This window comes from Rhinatrema bivittatum, chromosome 3 (genome assembly GCF_901001135.1).
Source record: "Rhinatrema bivittatum chromosome 3, aRhiBiv1.1, whole genome shotgun sequence".
Lineage (NCBI taxonomy): Eukaryota > Metazoa > Chordata > Amphibia > Gymnophiona > Rhinatrematidae > Rhinatrema > Rhinatrema bivittatum.
Window position 1 is genome coordinate 75,644,507 of NC_042617.1, and position 15,662 is coordinate 75,660,168.

A 15,662-nucleotide genomic window follows, 5' to 3' on the forward strand; every position below is an offset into this window, starting at 1 on the left:
ATGGATTCTAATAGTCTATCCTGAGTATCCTTCAATGCAGCCCCTCTCTCAACGGGAATGGTTGTTCGCTTTGAGATGGCACAGACCATGGCGTCCACTTTCGGAAAATGCAGGCGTTCCTTGGTTGTTGGTTCCAGAGGGTTAAAGGCTTCCAAGGCCCGACCTCCTTTAAAGCTGGCCTCCGGGGCATCCCACTCCAGGTCAATCAGTTCCTGGATGGCTTCCATCATTGGGAAGTAGCATGAGGCTTTACAAAGGGATACCAAGATGGGGTTCTTCTTTGGTTCCGCCAAAGCGTCCGTGCCTGGGATTCCCAGAGTCTTCAGAGTCTGGGAAACAAGGGCTGGTAATTCATCCCTGTGGAAGAAGCAAAGCATAGTTTTGATTGGTTCCAAGCCTGGAGGGATTTCTCCTTCTTCCAGAGAGCCTCCATCATCATCTGATGTATCTGGGTCCACGTCTGGGAAATTCTTGGTTAGGCGAGGCATCCGAACAGGGCTGGGAGGATCCTGTGCTTCCAGCAGGGGTTGAACCCGTTGCATCCGGGGCTGATTTTTCCAGGGGCTGCAAGCCTTCGTTCAGGCACAATTCTAGCCAGGAGAAGGTCCATGTTAGCCCCAGAGGGAGTCAGAGTAGGGGCCCCTGAGGTGCCTTCTTGTGGAGATGCCATTTCGGAGTTGCATAGATCCGGGGTGCTATCGTATGTAGTAGTTCCGGACCCATCCTCCGACAGTGAGGGTTCAGGCTTTGGTCCCCCCTGGGCTTCTTCGCAATGACGATGCAGGCAGGACTCCAGTTCAGGCTGTGCGGCTCTGATGTGGCAGGCTGTGCAAAGAGAGTGCCTTCTGGGCTTCTTGGATGCCAGTGCCATTGCCTCTATGTCTAGGCACACAGGTAATGTGCTTCAACGTGCGCGTAGTTATGCGCTTGAGCACAATGCGCACGTGTAGCTGTAAGCGCAGTTGTGCGTGTAGTTATGTGCGCAGTGTGTGCTCTGTTGTGCATGCGGTGTGCGCACACGTCTATATTGGATGCGCTCAAGTTGGGCGCATCAGTCCTCCGGCCTACCCCACGCATACCGCTGGTCGAGAAGGGAAGATGGCACCGACGCCCCCCGCGCATAAGATGGCGCCCCCGAGGGTCTCCACGTATCTGGACCCCTGCACCAGATCAGGCCTAGCCCAACCAAGGCTGCTCAACCCGATCGGTGCTCCCTTTTTACCTCGCCGGAAGAAAAAACGGAATCGGTACAGCAATCCGAGCCCTAGAGACTGGAGACCTGAATTTAAAGTTTTCTGCTTACCTGGTCTCGGTCCTTATCGATCGCGTGCCGGGATGCTCTCCAGCTGCGGGGGGAGAGGGCTTTACCTTCACCGCCACGTTCGGTTGTGCACCCGCTGCCTTTCAGCCACTCTGGGGCTAAGGCCGGTAGCCGGGAAACACCTCTGAGGGATATTGAAAATCACCTCAGCAATTCTCAACTGGAGGAGGGACCCTTAGGTTTCACCGCAGGAGAGCGGGGCTTGATCTTCTTTAAAGAAAAAAATGTTTCTTCTTTGCTGTAAATCTTAACACTATTCTAGTGTGTGCGATAGTATCCTCATCTGCTAGGAGACGGAGAAGTACTGGAGAGCTGAGCTCACTGCAGGGGTATAGCTAAGGTGACGTCAGCTTTGAAATCTGACTCAGTCTCCCATATGCTAGCAGAAGAGCACATAACCCACTGGTTCTGAGTCCATCTGACTATACGCTAGGAAATGAGGCCATTTTCAATTGGTTACAAATGAAACTAATCGAAAAAAGACTCACGAGAAAAATACCTTAAAATTTTCAGGTAAAAAAAAAAAAGCAGTGCTTTGGCAAGACCAGATCAAGGCCTGGTCCTGTCACTGAGGCCTGGACCATTCACAGAGGCAGAGCTCAGTCACTAATGCCCAAGCTTGGAGGCCCAAGACCAGGCCTTCCACCATTTTCTTTCTTCCATGTAACAAATATGATGCTGTTGGTCCGAAGGATGAGCTGCAGTGATGCCTTCCTCTTGAGCGGATGGCATCATTTTTATTCCACGAAAGAAGAGACAGCGGAAAGACTGGTCCTGGGCCTCTAGGCCAGGGCCCAGCATCAGGTCTACGCCCAGGCCCAGACCTGGGCGAATAGACTTGCCTTGTGCCTAGGTTCAGGTCCAGGCCACAGCAATGGGATCTAGTGTCTGTCCTGGGCCTCCATGACAGATCAGGCATCGGCCTCTGTCAGCTTTTACTTTTACATTTAAAAGTCAGTGGGATCTATGGATTGCTTGCCCCACTGATTTCAATCTAAAGCAGAAAAATAAATGAAAAGAACAAAACAAACTTTTTTTTCCGTTTGATGCAAACCTGACGAATTACCATGACCAACAAAATGAAACAAAGTTTTGAGTCTGCGCACCCCTATTTAGTATAATTGCCTTAGCGAGAACAGAATTACCCTGTTAAAATTAGTACTTCAGAAAGATGAACAATTACCCATGCTGATAACAGCGGTCTAGACAACTAGGCCATCTTTCCAGATCTCTTTATCAAGACCACCTTGATTTCAGTTACAACTAGGGACTCTGGTTTCCTACGAATCCAGTTTCATTACTACATACTATTCCCTTTCCTGTAGAATCATAGGAAACCAACCCTTGAGTTCTCTTCCACTGCCCCCCTACCTCCCCCCCCCCCCCCCAACAGCCCTCCTTCTCCTCCCAGAGTCAAGCCACTATTAGTTTTCATCCTGGTCAGCCAGTTGCTACTTTTGTTTGAATTGGGTTGCTGCCTTTTTTTTTTTTTTTTTTTTTTAATATAAATCTCGCCCCTTCCCTCCAGCTAGAATACTACTTTGTTTACTCCCTCCCACCACTTCGTTGTCTCCCTCTCTCGCACACAGTGCTTGCTATAAATACTTATCAGTATCTTGTGGGTCACAGGAAACTGATCCCTGAGAAACATTTGGGGTTCAAAAAGCATCTGAGGAAAGTGTTGAAGAGTGAGGAAATGGTGGAGTGAAGGGAGATATAGGGATGAGAAGAAGAGTAAGAGCAGGATTGTAGAGTGGGGATGTCTCAGAATGGCAGATTGAGTTTGAGGGTTGAGAATGAACAGAGAAATTGGAGAGACTGGGGAAGGTTGCAATGAAAGAAAAGTGAGGCCAGAAAGGGAAAGATGAAGACATGAAGAAATAAAGATGCAGAATGGAGCAAAAAGGAAGCAATCTGAGAAGAATTGTAGTGAGAGGTAAGAGAAGAGAAGGAAAAAAAACATAAAAAGAAAAAACAAAAAGCGAGAACACTGAATTGAAAAAGGAAAATGTAACTGACATACAGGCCGATACAGTAAAGTTCCGCTCTCCCGGCGCGCAATTCACTAAAACAAAATATTCAAATTAGGGCCCGCGGTAAAAAGAGGTGCTAGGGACACTAGCGCGTCCCTAGCGCCTCTTTTTTGACAGGAGCGGCGGCTGTCAGCGATTTTGACAGCTGAGGCTCAATTTTGCCGGCGTCGGTTCTCAAACTCGCTGACAGCCATGGGTTTGGAAACCGGATGCCGGCAAAATTGAGCGTCCAGTTTTCAACCCGTGAGCAGCGGGCTGATTTTAAAATTTTTCTTTTTTTCTTTTTAATTATTTTTTACTTTGGGACCTCCGACTTAATATTGCCATGATATTAAGTCGGAGGGTGTACAGAAAAGCAATTTTTTACTGCTTTTCTGTGCACTTTCCCGGTGCTGGCAGAAATTAATACCTACCTTTGGGTAGGCGCTTATTTCTGAAAGTAAAATGTGCGGCTTGGCTGCACATTTAACTTACTGAATCGCGCCGGAATGACTAATAGGGCCATCAACATGCATTTGCATATTGCGGGCGCTATTAGTTTCGGGGGGGGTTTGGATGCGCGTTTTCGACGCGCTATTACCACTTACTGAATAAGGGGTAAAGCTAGCGGGTTAACAGTGTGCTCCACCGGAGTGCACTGTACTGTATCAGCCTGATAATAGGTTGTAGAATTATTTTATTTTAAAAATGGACTTTCAACAATAGTTAGCTTGACTGCATACATAAGTAAATGCAAAATTGCGACAAATTTTCAAAAGATATACTATAGGGTCTTCTACCTCATTTGTTGCAAGATCTACCCCGTGCTGCAACAGGATATTGAGAGCTGTTATAACATGAGCAATTCATAATTTTCTAAACACGCCATTCCAAAATTACAATGTTACATACCGCTCATGCTCCTAATGTCATAGTGTAACATACATTCTATCTAGAAAGTAATGCAAAATCCCTATTACATATTATTCTATTCTACATTGCTCATCAAGAATATAGTCCCCATTCCTAAATAGTCAAGAGATATTGTGCAGCAGTACATGCCAAGCCTAGTTAAAGTTGCTCTGTAAATCAAATGTCATCTGGTAACACTCATATGTATTCTACAAACAATTCAACATTACTGTTACAAAAGTTGGCAAGACCTATTAGAAAAAATTACACATTACTCTCTTGTAAAGAAAAATAAACTTTACCATGCCATGGTCAAACGTAAAAACACCAACATCACGCCCATGATGAATGTGATTCCGTCTAATAATGGGGTTTCCATGGTTTTTAACCCAAATGCCAGCTAATGCATTATTAGAAATCTCGTTGTCCTCATAAATTCCCTGCAGGAAATATTAAAAGGCAGTACTTAAACACACTGGAATGTACTTAACCAGCATAACTCTAGGGGAGAAAGGTAAAATGAAAAATTAAGGGACTGGTCCAGTGAAAGTGTGGCACACTGTCATGCAGAGGGATATTGGTCTGAATCCCAATCCATATCTTCCTTTCCGCTCACCTGGGGCTGGAAATACTGCAGAGGCACTATTTACAGCCTCTGGAAGGGAAAGGGGAGTCCTAGTAATTACAATCTAGTGATAACTAACAGATAGATTTAAGGCCCATGACTACAAGGTTCTGGAAGGAACTCTGGTGCATGGACATCAGAGGACAGTCTTTATAATGACTACACTAAAGTCAGTCAGGAGGGGAATATCACTTAAGGGAAAAAGTTTCTGGGTAGTTATAAATGAAGGCTCATGGTGCCAGATCCCAGGTCTAGCTAGACTAAGCCAGGAGCCCAAAGAAGCAGGAAGAAATGCCATATCAAGAGAGGGGAAAAAAAAAAAGAACCTGTGCATGATCTGTTATGTACAATCCAACGTTTTCACAGTCACTGATGTTACAGTGTTTGATAGTGGGACAAGCTCCCTGGCCACTAACACACACTGCAGAGCCAACTGCAAGAAAAACAAATACACAGTTTATTTATAAAGTCGATCTCATGAAAGTGATCAATTTTCATAAATCAAGGTACAAACATCTCAATCTGAGATATTATTGTAAACATGTAAAAATATTTTACAAAAAACACTTTACTGTGTGCAGCAATAAATATTTGAAATAATGGAGATTTTATCATGCACAATGAAGCAAAGGCAAAGTTGCTTACCTTCAACAGGTGTTCTGTATACACAGCAGAACAATTCAGTCACTTAAGTGGGTAACTACACCAGACACCACCACAGAACATGCTAAGTGCACAGAAAGGCCTAAAAGTCTTTTCAAGCATGTGTGAGAGTTTCTGAGCAGCTGTGCAACTCTACAGTGAGTCGGGTGGGATTATATGGCTGAATTCCTGTTTTCTAAGGAGAACACCTGTTAGAGGTAAGCAACTCTGCTTTCTCCATGGACAAGGACGACTAAATTCAACCACAAAGTGGGAACTCCCAAGCTGAGGGTTGCAAGACAAAAATATTTCTTTCAACCCAGAGCGGCACAGCTGGGGAGGGGGGCGGGGTGTTGAAGCATTTAATTAAATAAGCTTTTTAGTATTGCCTGACCAAAGTTACTGTCCCATGCTAGAGTCATTTTCTAAATAGTAATATTTAACAAAAGTGTAGACAGAGCACAAAGAAGCTTCTTTGCAGATTCCATGAACTGAAGCTGAATAAAAGGTGTGCTAAGTAAGTGGATGTCACTCACATTTGATGAGCCTTTTCTTGGCTATGCAGCTTCTGGCCATATCCAGGCAGAAAGCATTTGTTTTATTACTGGTAGACCTTGATTTATTGGATTAAAACAAAGTTTCCACAACTATTTGTAACTTTTCAATCTTTCCAAACAGAACAAAGCTTTTCTGCAGTCCAAGATATTAAGTGCTTGCTCACCTTTATTAGAAAGAGGCTTCAGAAAAATTGGTAGAACTATTAAGTGGAATTGAAAAACCACCTTAAGAAAAACTTTTTGGATAGGTTCTTAAAACTACCCTATTTAAAAAGTCATGGGCCTAATATTCAAAGCGCATTCAGAGCTATTTAGCCAGATAAGCAGAACTTATGCGGTTAAGTAGCGGGCCGCTGAATATACGCCTACATTCAGCGGTCGCCGCTTAGCCATATAAGTACTTTATACGGCTAAAAGATACATGCACAAAAAATAGGCATGTACAGGGCAGGTCGGGGATGGAGCAAGTTAGCTATTTAATTTACACGGCTATCTACCGATATTCAGATTTAGCCACATAAGTATCCATATAAGTTTAGACGTGCCATTGAGCAGGTTGAAACTTAGCTGGGTAGACATATATATATTTATCCCTGTGTGAATTTGGTATATATACTACTAAGGCGTGGAGCTTGCTTAATCTGTGTATGCTGAGGTCACTGCTACAAAACACAATAACTTTGAAGGGAGAATTCGCTAGTTAAGAAAGCAGTACATTTATATCCCACTAAGTAGAAAAGACTTTTACAGGAGAATAAAAATGGTAAAGGACCTTAATGAACCTTGATATTATATGATGACAAGACCTTTTAAGTGTTGGTGATATGCTACAATACCATTTAAGCGCACTCTCATAGAATTAGACTTCAGAAAGGCAGAGCAGATATCGTAAAAGAGCTAAAGTGGAGCAATTGAACAGATCCTCCCTCTGAGATGTATACTAAATGGAAAACCTTTTCCATCTAAAGTTGTAGGAACATCTGGTGGACAGTCTTCTTGCTGCACAAATAATCTAGTGGCAGGGGCAAAGCCTGTACTACTCTACTTTTCAATTTCTAAGCTGTGAGTGTTAGAGACTGAAGGTTGCTGTGAAGAAGTGTTCCATTGTACTGTGTTAAGATATTTGGAAATGTATATGTCTTCAGATGTACTGGCTGAGCAACAGCTAGGCAAAGCAGCCATGGAAATCAAGTTTGAGATAGTCAATAGGGGGCCATTAGTATCAACTCCCCCCTTGTCCTTAACTTTGATATGTATCATCAGTGAAAAAGTGTACATTAGCCCTTTATTCCATAGAATGCAAAAAGAATCTGATGAGCTATGGTCTTTTTGAGCAGTAGAGAGGGAGTTTGTGGTTCAACAGAAATGCAATAAAGAAAACAGGAAACAGTATAAGCACTGGCAAGCCAGATGCACTGCATTGATAAGAAAGGCAAAAAGAATTTGAAAAGAAGTTTGCTGTGGAAGCAAAAACTCATAAAACCTTTTTCAAGTACATTCAAGGTAAAAAGCATGCAAGGGAGTCAGGTGGACCATTAGATGATCAAGGGGTAAAGGGGGCACTCCAGAGAAACTAAATGAATTCTTTGCTACGATATTCACTAAGGAAGATGTAAGAGATACCCATGCCAGAAAAGATATTCAAAAGGTGATGATTCAGAAGAACTGAAACAAATCTCAGTGAACCTGGAAGATGTACTAGGGCAAATTGACAAATTAAAGAGTAGAAAATCACCTGGACCAGATGGTAAAGATCCCAGAGTGCTGAAAGAACTGAGAAATTAAATTGCGGACCTGCTATTGGAAATCAGTAAACTATCAGTAACATCATCTATGGTACCTGAAGACTGGAGGGTTTCCAATATAACGCCAGTTTTTAAAAAGGGATCAAGGGGTGATCCAGGAAACTACAGAACAGTAACTTCTGTGACAGGCAAAATGGTAGAAACTATCATAAAAAATAAAATTGTTGAACATATAGATATGCATAGTTTAATGGGACAAAGCCAACATGAATTTAGCCAAGGGAAGTCTACTTTTTTGAGGGTATAAACAAACATGTGGATAATGGTGAGCCAGTTGATATAGAGTATCTGGATTTCCAGAAAGCATTTGACAAAGTCCCTCATGAGAGACGACTTAGGAAATTAAAAAGTCATGGGATAGGAAGCAGTGTCCTACTGTGGACTGTCAACTGGTTAAAAGATAGAAAACAGAGAGTAGGGCTAAAAGGTAACTTTTTCCAACAGAAAAAAGTGGATAGTGAAATGCCCCAGGGATCTGTTCTGGGACCACTGCTTTTTAATGTATTTATAAACGGCCTGGAAATGGGTACAAGCGAGGTGATCAGATTTGCCAATAACACAAAATTATTCAAAGTTGTTAAATAGCAAGAGGCTTGTGAGAGATTGCAAAAGGACATTGCAAAATTGGGAGACTGGGCATGCAAATGGCAAATTAAATTTAATGTGGACAAGTGCAAAATGACACTTAGGGAAGAGTAACCCAAATTATAGTACATAATGCAAGGTTCCATATTAACCATTAAGTTAGAGTTGCAGAAATCCATTGCTTATTCTTGGAATAAGCAGCTTGAAATCCTGCCAGGTATTTGTGACCTGGCTTGACCACTGTTGGAAAAAGGATACTGGGCCTGATGGACCTTTGGTCTGACCCAGTATGGCAAGTTTTAAGTTCTTATGCAATGACGTCTATTTGCGGCATCCCCCAGGGTAAAAAAAAACTGCATTGTGTTGAGATGGAGCGATCACTCGTGTAATTGGAAAGGACTAAACGAGTCCCCCAAGACATTTAGAGGTCAATATTAAAAACTGAATGTTTATGTAAGTTAGCCAGATAAGACTTATCCGGCTAACTTACATGTCTATGCTGCTGGATATCCCATATGTGGTGTTACTTAGCCAGATAAATTATAACCAGCTAAGTTAGACCTGTTTATGGCAGGTCTAACTTACCCAGTTAATTTAACCGGATAAGTCCAAATATCGGCACTGATCTGGCTAAGTTAGCCGGACAAGTAGCACCACCCCAATATACTTATTGCCAGATAAGTGGCTTATCCAGCTAAGTGGCAATCGCTGAATATAGCTGGATATTTAGCAGCCGCTACTTAGTCAATAAGTCACTATTTATCCGGCTAAGTAGCTTTGGATATTGTGTTCCGCCTTTGCCCAGGAAATTAATGACCTTGAGAAAAATATCATCCTCATGCTTGCACAATTCTATATCTTGCATGCTTCTTTTATAGCTTTGAGGACCCTACTCTTCCTCAATTGTTGATGTAGTATATCACTACCCAATTGTCTGTCTGAATTTGTACTACTATTCCTTTCAGCCATAGCTCAAACAATAAAAGAGCTTTGAAAATGGCTCTTAGCTCTAGAAGGTTTATGTAAAGCCTTTGCTCCTGTATGTTCCAATTTCTTTAAGAGCAAACAATGTTGAAATGTACTCCTAAAACTTGAGCAGAAGCATCTATTATGAAACTTTCAATCTGCAGAAAATGAAAGGGTTGATCACAAAGAAAAATTGAAGGGTGGGTTAACCACCTTAACCAATGAACAAGAAGCCTGGAGAGTTGTATTCTTTCAGACACTTGCTCTGAATGTTGGTTCCAGAGAAGTTTCAAGTGCCATTGATCTTGACTCATATGTAGACATGTAAAGGGCATGATGTAAACGGTGGCCACCATATGATCTAATATCTCCATAAAAGTTCTGACAAATATTGTTCTGAGAGCGGATAGTGAACTATGCACACTAACAATTTCTTTCTTTGAATAGGAAGGAACATTCTTCCCTTCTGGGTATCAAATTGGACTTTTGGAAATTGACCTTGAATCCCAGAGATAGGAAAGCATGGAGCGTATATAAAGCGGATTGGCTCACTCTTGTCTGGACCTGCTCAATATTAGCCAATTGTCTATGTAAGGAAAAACTAAGACATCATTTTTCCTAATATGTGCACCTGTAACTGCTAGGCACTTGATGAAAACTCATGGAGTCTCTGTTAAACCACAGAGGAGAATGCAGTATTGATATTTTTGATCTGCCACTGTGAATTGTATATATATTTCCTAAGACTGAAGTCAATGGTATTGTGTATGTAAGCATCCTTTAGATCCAGCGTGGCCAGCTAATCATTAATTTGCAGATGTGGAAGGATGGTACCTAGATAATTCATTTTGAATTTTTCTCTCTTAAGGAATATATTTAAGTTTCTCAAATCCAAAATGTGACACAGACCTTCAAACGTCTTTGGGATAAGGAAATCTTGAGTTAAATCTTTTGCTCTTTTTCATCATCGGGACCAGTTCTAGTGCACTGACTGCTAGCAGAGGCTAGATTAGAGAAATAACTTACCTGATAATTTCGTTTTCCTTAATGTAGACAGATGGACTCAGGACCAATGGGTTATGCTCCCCTGCCAGCAGATGGAGACAGTCAAAGCTGACTTCACCCTAGATACACCCCTGCAGTGACCTCAGCCCTTCAGTATTCACTTCAAAAGCCACCTCCAGGGATGCCGCCATCAAACTGAGAACATGGAGATAGCTCCGCACCGTCTGGCATCTGATTCACTTGGGACATCAACTTCCTTACCTGCATAGTCGGAAGGAAGACCTTGCCCTGCTTGGTGTCGAACTGGACTCCCAGATATTCCAAGGACTGGGAGGGCTTGAGACTGCTTTTGTCCAGGTTTATGATCCAATCGAGTTCCTGAAGCAAGGAGGTCACCCTGTTGGTGACCCAGAGACTCTGTTCCACGGACTTGGCCTAGATCAACCAGTCATCCAAAAACGGGTGCACCAGTATTCCCTCTTTTCTCAAAGCTGCTGCTACGACCACCATAATCTTGGAAAATGTTCTGGGGGCGGTGGCTAGGCCAAAGTGCAGTGCCGAGAACTAATAATAGCTCACAGGTCTGCAAAGTTTAGGAAACATTGGTGTTCTTGACGGATTAGAGCATGTAGGTAGGCCTCGGATAGGTCCAACGAGGTTAAGAACTCTCCCAATTATACAGCCATTATCACGGAGCATAAGGTTTCCATGCGGAAATGATTCACTTGTAGATATCAGTTGATGCTCTTGAGGACCAGGATGGGGCGAAAGGAAACTTCCTTCTTTGGGTACAATGAAATAGATGGAATAACGCCCCGTATTTTCCTGGGGCGCAAGTACTGGGATTATAGACCTCATTCTGAGGGGCTTAAAAAGAGTAGTCTCCATTGCTTGCTTCTTGTGCTGGGAGTGGCAAGGAGACATCATGAATATTTCCCCAAGGATTGCTGTGAAATTCCAGTGCATATCCTTCTCGTATGACTTCCAGTGCCCATTTGTCTGAAGTGATCTCGACTCACCTCTGGTAGAAGAGGGTCAGTCAATCCCCTATCTCCTCATTCCTAGGGTGGGTCGGCAAATTTTCATTGGGGAGTTCGGTATGAACCTGAACCCGAGCCTGCCCCTCTCTTTTGGACTGTCAACTACAAAAGGACTGAGACTTCCAAAGGTCTGAGACCTCTGAAATGTAGAGTTTCTGTAGGGGCGAAAGAGTTGGGAGCCCCTGGATCAACCCTTCATAGGTGAGGTGTGCTTTAACTGCTTTCTCTTATCTTCTGGTAGCTGGGGAACTGGAGATTTGCCCCATTTACTGGACAGCTTTTCCAATTTGCTTCCAAAAAGGAGTGATCCTTTAAAGGCAACTTTATAAGATTTGTCTTGGAGGTTGTGTCTGCTGCCCAGTTCTGCAGCCATAGTTGTCTTCTGGCCGCCACCACTGAAGCCACTCCTCTGGCCAAAGTACGGACTAGATCCAAGCCCGCATCAGCTAAAAAGATGGCGGCAGGCTCCATAACCGCTCTGGAATTTACCCCCAAGTTACCCACCTCCTGAGAGAAGAATAGGCATGATCAAACTACCAGGGCACAACAAGAAGCAATCTGTAAGGTCACTGCTACTGCGTCAAAGGCCTGTTTAAGGATGGACTCAGTCTATTGTGCGCATCCTTTAAGGCTGTTCCCTCCCTCCACTGGGATAGTTGTTCGCTTAGAGATGGCATAGACCAGCATATCCACTTTAGGGAAACGCAAACGTTCTGTCACTGCTGAATCCAGTGGGAAGAGAACTTCTAACGCTCGTCCCTTTAAACTTGCTTTTGGGGCAACCCATTCCAGATCAATCAACTCCTGAATGGCTTCCAGTACTGGAAAGTAGCAAGAGGCTTTCTGTAAGGAAATCAGAATGGGTTTCTTCTTTGGTTTCGTCATAGAGCCTGCCCCAGGAACTCCCAGCATCTTTAGTTTGCGATTGCCCTAAGGTTTACATAGGGAGGTCAACCCGGAATATGAGAATGAGACTAAATGAACACAAATCTCGTTTACATACTCAGACACTAACTGCGCCTATAGTGACCCACTGTATGCAATGTCAACATTCTTTTACCCAAATAAAATGGACAGTTACTGATCATGTACGAGCAACCCCACACGGAGGTGATCGCACACATTTATTGAATTTGAGGGAAGCTTATTGGATTTTCACATTAGCCACACAGTCTCCACAGGGATTAAATAAAGAGCTCGAATGGAACACGCTACTTTAGATGAAAGACGGAGTGATGTTGAAACAACTTGACAGCTGGTACATAATGACGTCATCCAACATACACCGGGATTGGTTACGATTCGATGAAGAGCGAACAGATAAGTCAGCAGTAACCTGGGCATTTAAACCAATACGGCGACCATACATTCAGCCAGTAAAGTTTATCAAAACGCCGGACGACATTAACGACCAGGATATAATAGTACACCCCCTGATGAAGGATCTTTGATTCGAAACAAGGCCCTGTTGGGACATGGACATGGAACATGGACATATAATGAAGATAAGTTTTGGGAACTGATTTCGTGTCTTCAGCCTTCAGCTAATATTTGAAAAATGTCAGCGTTTTTGGGAGAGGTTCGGCGTTTTGAAAGAAATTTGAACTATAGTCAAAAGTAGTTAGTGGCTCACACCACAATTTACAAGATAGCTCTGATTTAATATCATAAGCACATATTAAAGTATAGCAAACTAATTTTACACGCTAAGCATAAATACAAAATAATCACGGACAGGAGGAGGTTAGTTGATGATTAAAATTATAAACACTGCTGGATGCGGTGATATATGAAATTATATGAAACCTTCCTCTTCTCTCTTCAAAAATTGTTTGTTTCTTTAAACAACGTTTTCATGCTTAACTTAGACAAAGACACAAACTTTGATTAGACATGCTTGTCACATGAGTTGATTTAGATGTAATAGATTAGTTGAGATTTAATATATGAGGTGATATTGTGTATGAGTGATACCCTCAAGGCATCCTATCGGCATGCCTCGAGGTCTGCAGATAGGGTTGACAGGGGTAGACTGCGCCTGTACGAAGGCTTGAAGGTCCTGGAAAAATTCCACCCAAGAAAAGGCAGCTGGGTCCATGCCTAGCCCGGGAGGTCGGGGGGGGGTAGGTGCTGCTGAATTTCCCTCTCTCATGGATGACCCATTCCCGGGGGTACTCAGATCCGGGATACTTCCAGTTAAGGCTGTGGCTAACCCATCCTCTGAATGGGAGGAGCCGGGATTAGCAAAGTCTGGGCACTGTGAGGAAGCCAACTCTCCCTGGGCTTCCTCACAGTGCTGACATGTTGGAATCCAGGTCACACTATGAAGCCCTAATATGACAAGCAGCGCTTATGTTTCTTGGCTGCCAGAGCCATTGACGGCAGTAACTGTGTGTTCTGTTGTCTCACACTTAAAATTTTATGTGCACAGATTTCAGGCGCCTAGGTGGGATGCTGTGAGGCCCACGCACAGCCCATGCACCCAGCTTTACCTGTATTCTGCGGTTAGTAGGTTGTGTGCATATGTACGCATGTGATGTTATGCGCATAGCACATGCACAAAACCTACACACATCGTGTACCGATGTTTTATGGAGGGCAAAACGGCATGCACAAAGACTCACGCAAGATGGCACCGCCACGGCCTACCACGCTGTGTGCCGAACAAGCCTAAAGCAGGACCTAGCCCACCAGGGGCTCGGCTCAACCTACTTAGAAGCCCATTTCCCCTTACCTCAATGGGATCGGGAACATCGGTATGGCGCACCAAGCAAGGAGACCAGAGGAAGTCTTATCGAAACCCCTCTGAATGTCTCTGAATCGGGAGGTAAATCTTCTCTCTCTTTTTTTTCTTACCTGCGCTCAGAACTTACCGGCTGAGTACAGAGACTGTCTCCGGCTGCAGGGGGAGAGGGCTTTGGCCCTCTCCCCCTGCAGCAAAGTCCACACCTGGAACCAGCTACCGGATCAAGGCACACCTCTGAGGGATCTCAGGAATTCTCAACTGGGGGAGGGACAGTTAAGTATCACCGCAGGAGAGCGGGGCTCAATTTTTTCTCCACTGTAAAGGTAAAATTTCTCCTTCCAAAAAGTACATCCACCATCTGCTGGAGAAATACTGAAGGGCTGAGGTCACTGCAGCGGTATTTTTAGGGTGATAGCTTTGAAATCAGACTCCATTCTCCATCTACTGGCAGGGGAGCATAACCCATTGGTCCTGAGTCCATCTGGATACACGCTAGGGAAACTGTTTTACAATTTGAAGTTGTTATAGGGAGACTGGAGGATGGTTAGCTGGAGTGTGAGAAGGCAACTACTGAAAATTCAGGCAATAACTATTGAGTAATAAGAGACCATTGGCAGTAGAAGAACTGAAGCCTTCCCTTACTCGAAGAGGTGCAAGGGAAGTATGGAAATGAGAACTTCTGTAGTCAAAAGTTCAGTGCAGATTTTTGTGGAATGTCAAGTCTTTGTTAAACCTTTTCTCTAGGGTGTTAACTGCTTTGCTGTTGCAGTTGCTGCTGATATTGCTACTGTTGGGAATGTTTCCTCTAAAAAGGATATGGTTGGAATTTTTTTGCAAGGGTAACTATTGTCTCCTGTAATGAAGCAGTTGGAATGTTGGTTGGAGATTGTTGATGATAGTGGTTGAATAGTGATCTTTTATAAGATCCACCATCTCCTTAATTTGTCTCCAAACAACTTATGTTCCGAACATGGGGAGTCCGCTAACTTATTTATGCAAGTCCTCTTGGAGGCCTGATGCTTTTAGCCAAGTAAATCTTCTGGTCTCTATTGCTATTGCTGATGATCTTGATGTTTCAAAAATATTGTAAGATCACATTGAGATGCTTGGAATATTCTTCCTAATCACTGAGATGAGAGGTGACCTGAGCCTTTGCATCTGAAGACGTCCAGATGAGGTATCTAAATCTTTTGAATGATGTTGTAAATATACTAAACCATTTGGATTTGATGGGCTGAAATTCTATTTTGAAAAATTGCTGACTATATAATCTTCCTTGCCAAGTTACCTAAGAGTCGGCATACTTTCAAGGTGGAGTACTGGAGTGCGTCTTGGATCATTTTGCTTTCTTTAAGGCAGATTCTACCACTACAGACTCATGAGGAAGTTGCATTCTTTTATGGCCTGGGCTGCACTTTATACTAAATATCCAGCGTGCTAAACACT

The 15,662-nt window shown here is 43.3% G+C and overlaps 1 protein-coding gene across 8 annotated transcripts in view; it reads right to left on the reverse strand.

Moving 5' to 3' along the window:
- The window catches only part of FBXO11 (F-box protein 11), a 268,336-nt gene that overhangs the window by 91,244 nt on the left and 161,430 nt on the right, over positions 1-15,662 (reverse strand). For all 8 annotated transcript variants that reach the window (XM_029593387.1, XM_029593381.1, XM_029593380.1 and 5 more), the window contains 2 exons: positions 5,197-5,303; positions 4,548-4,685 (listed from right to left, as the gene is read on the reverse strand). In XM_029593387.1, coding sequence (XP_029449247.1) covers positions 4,548-4,685; positions 5,197-5,303 — 245 coding nt within the window. The remainder of the gene's footprint in view (positions 1-4,547; positions 4,686-5,196; positions 5,304-15,662) is intronic.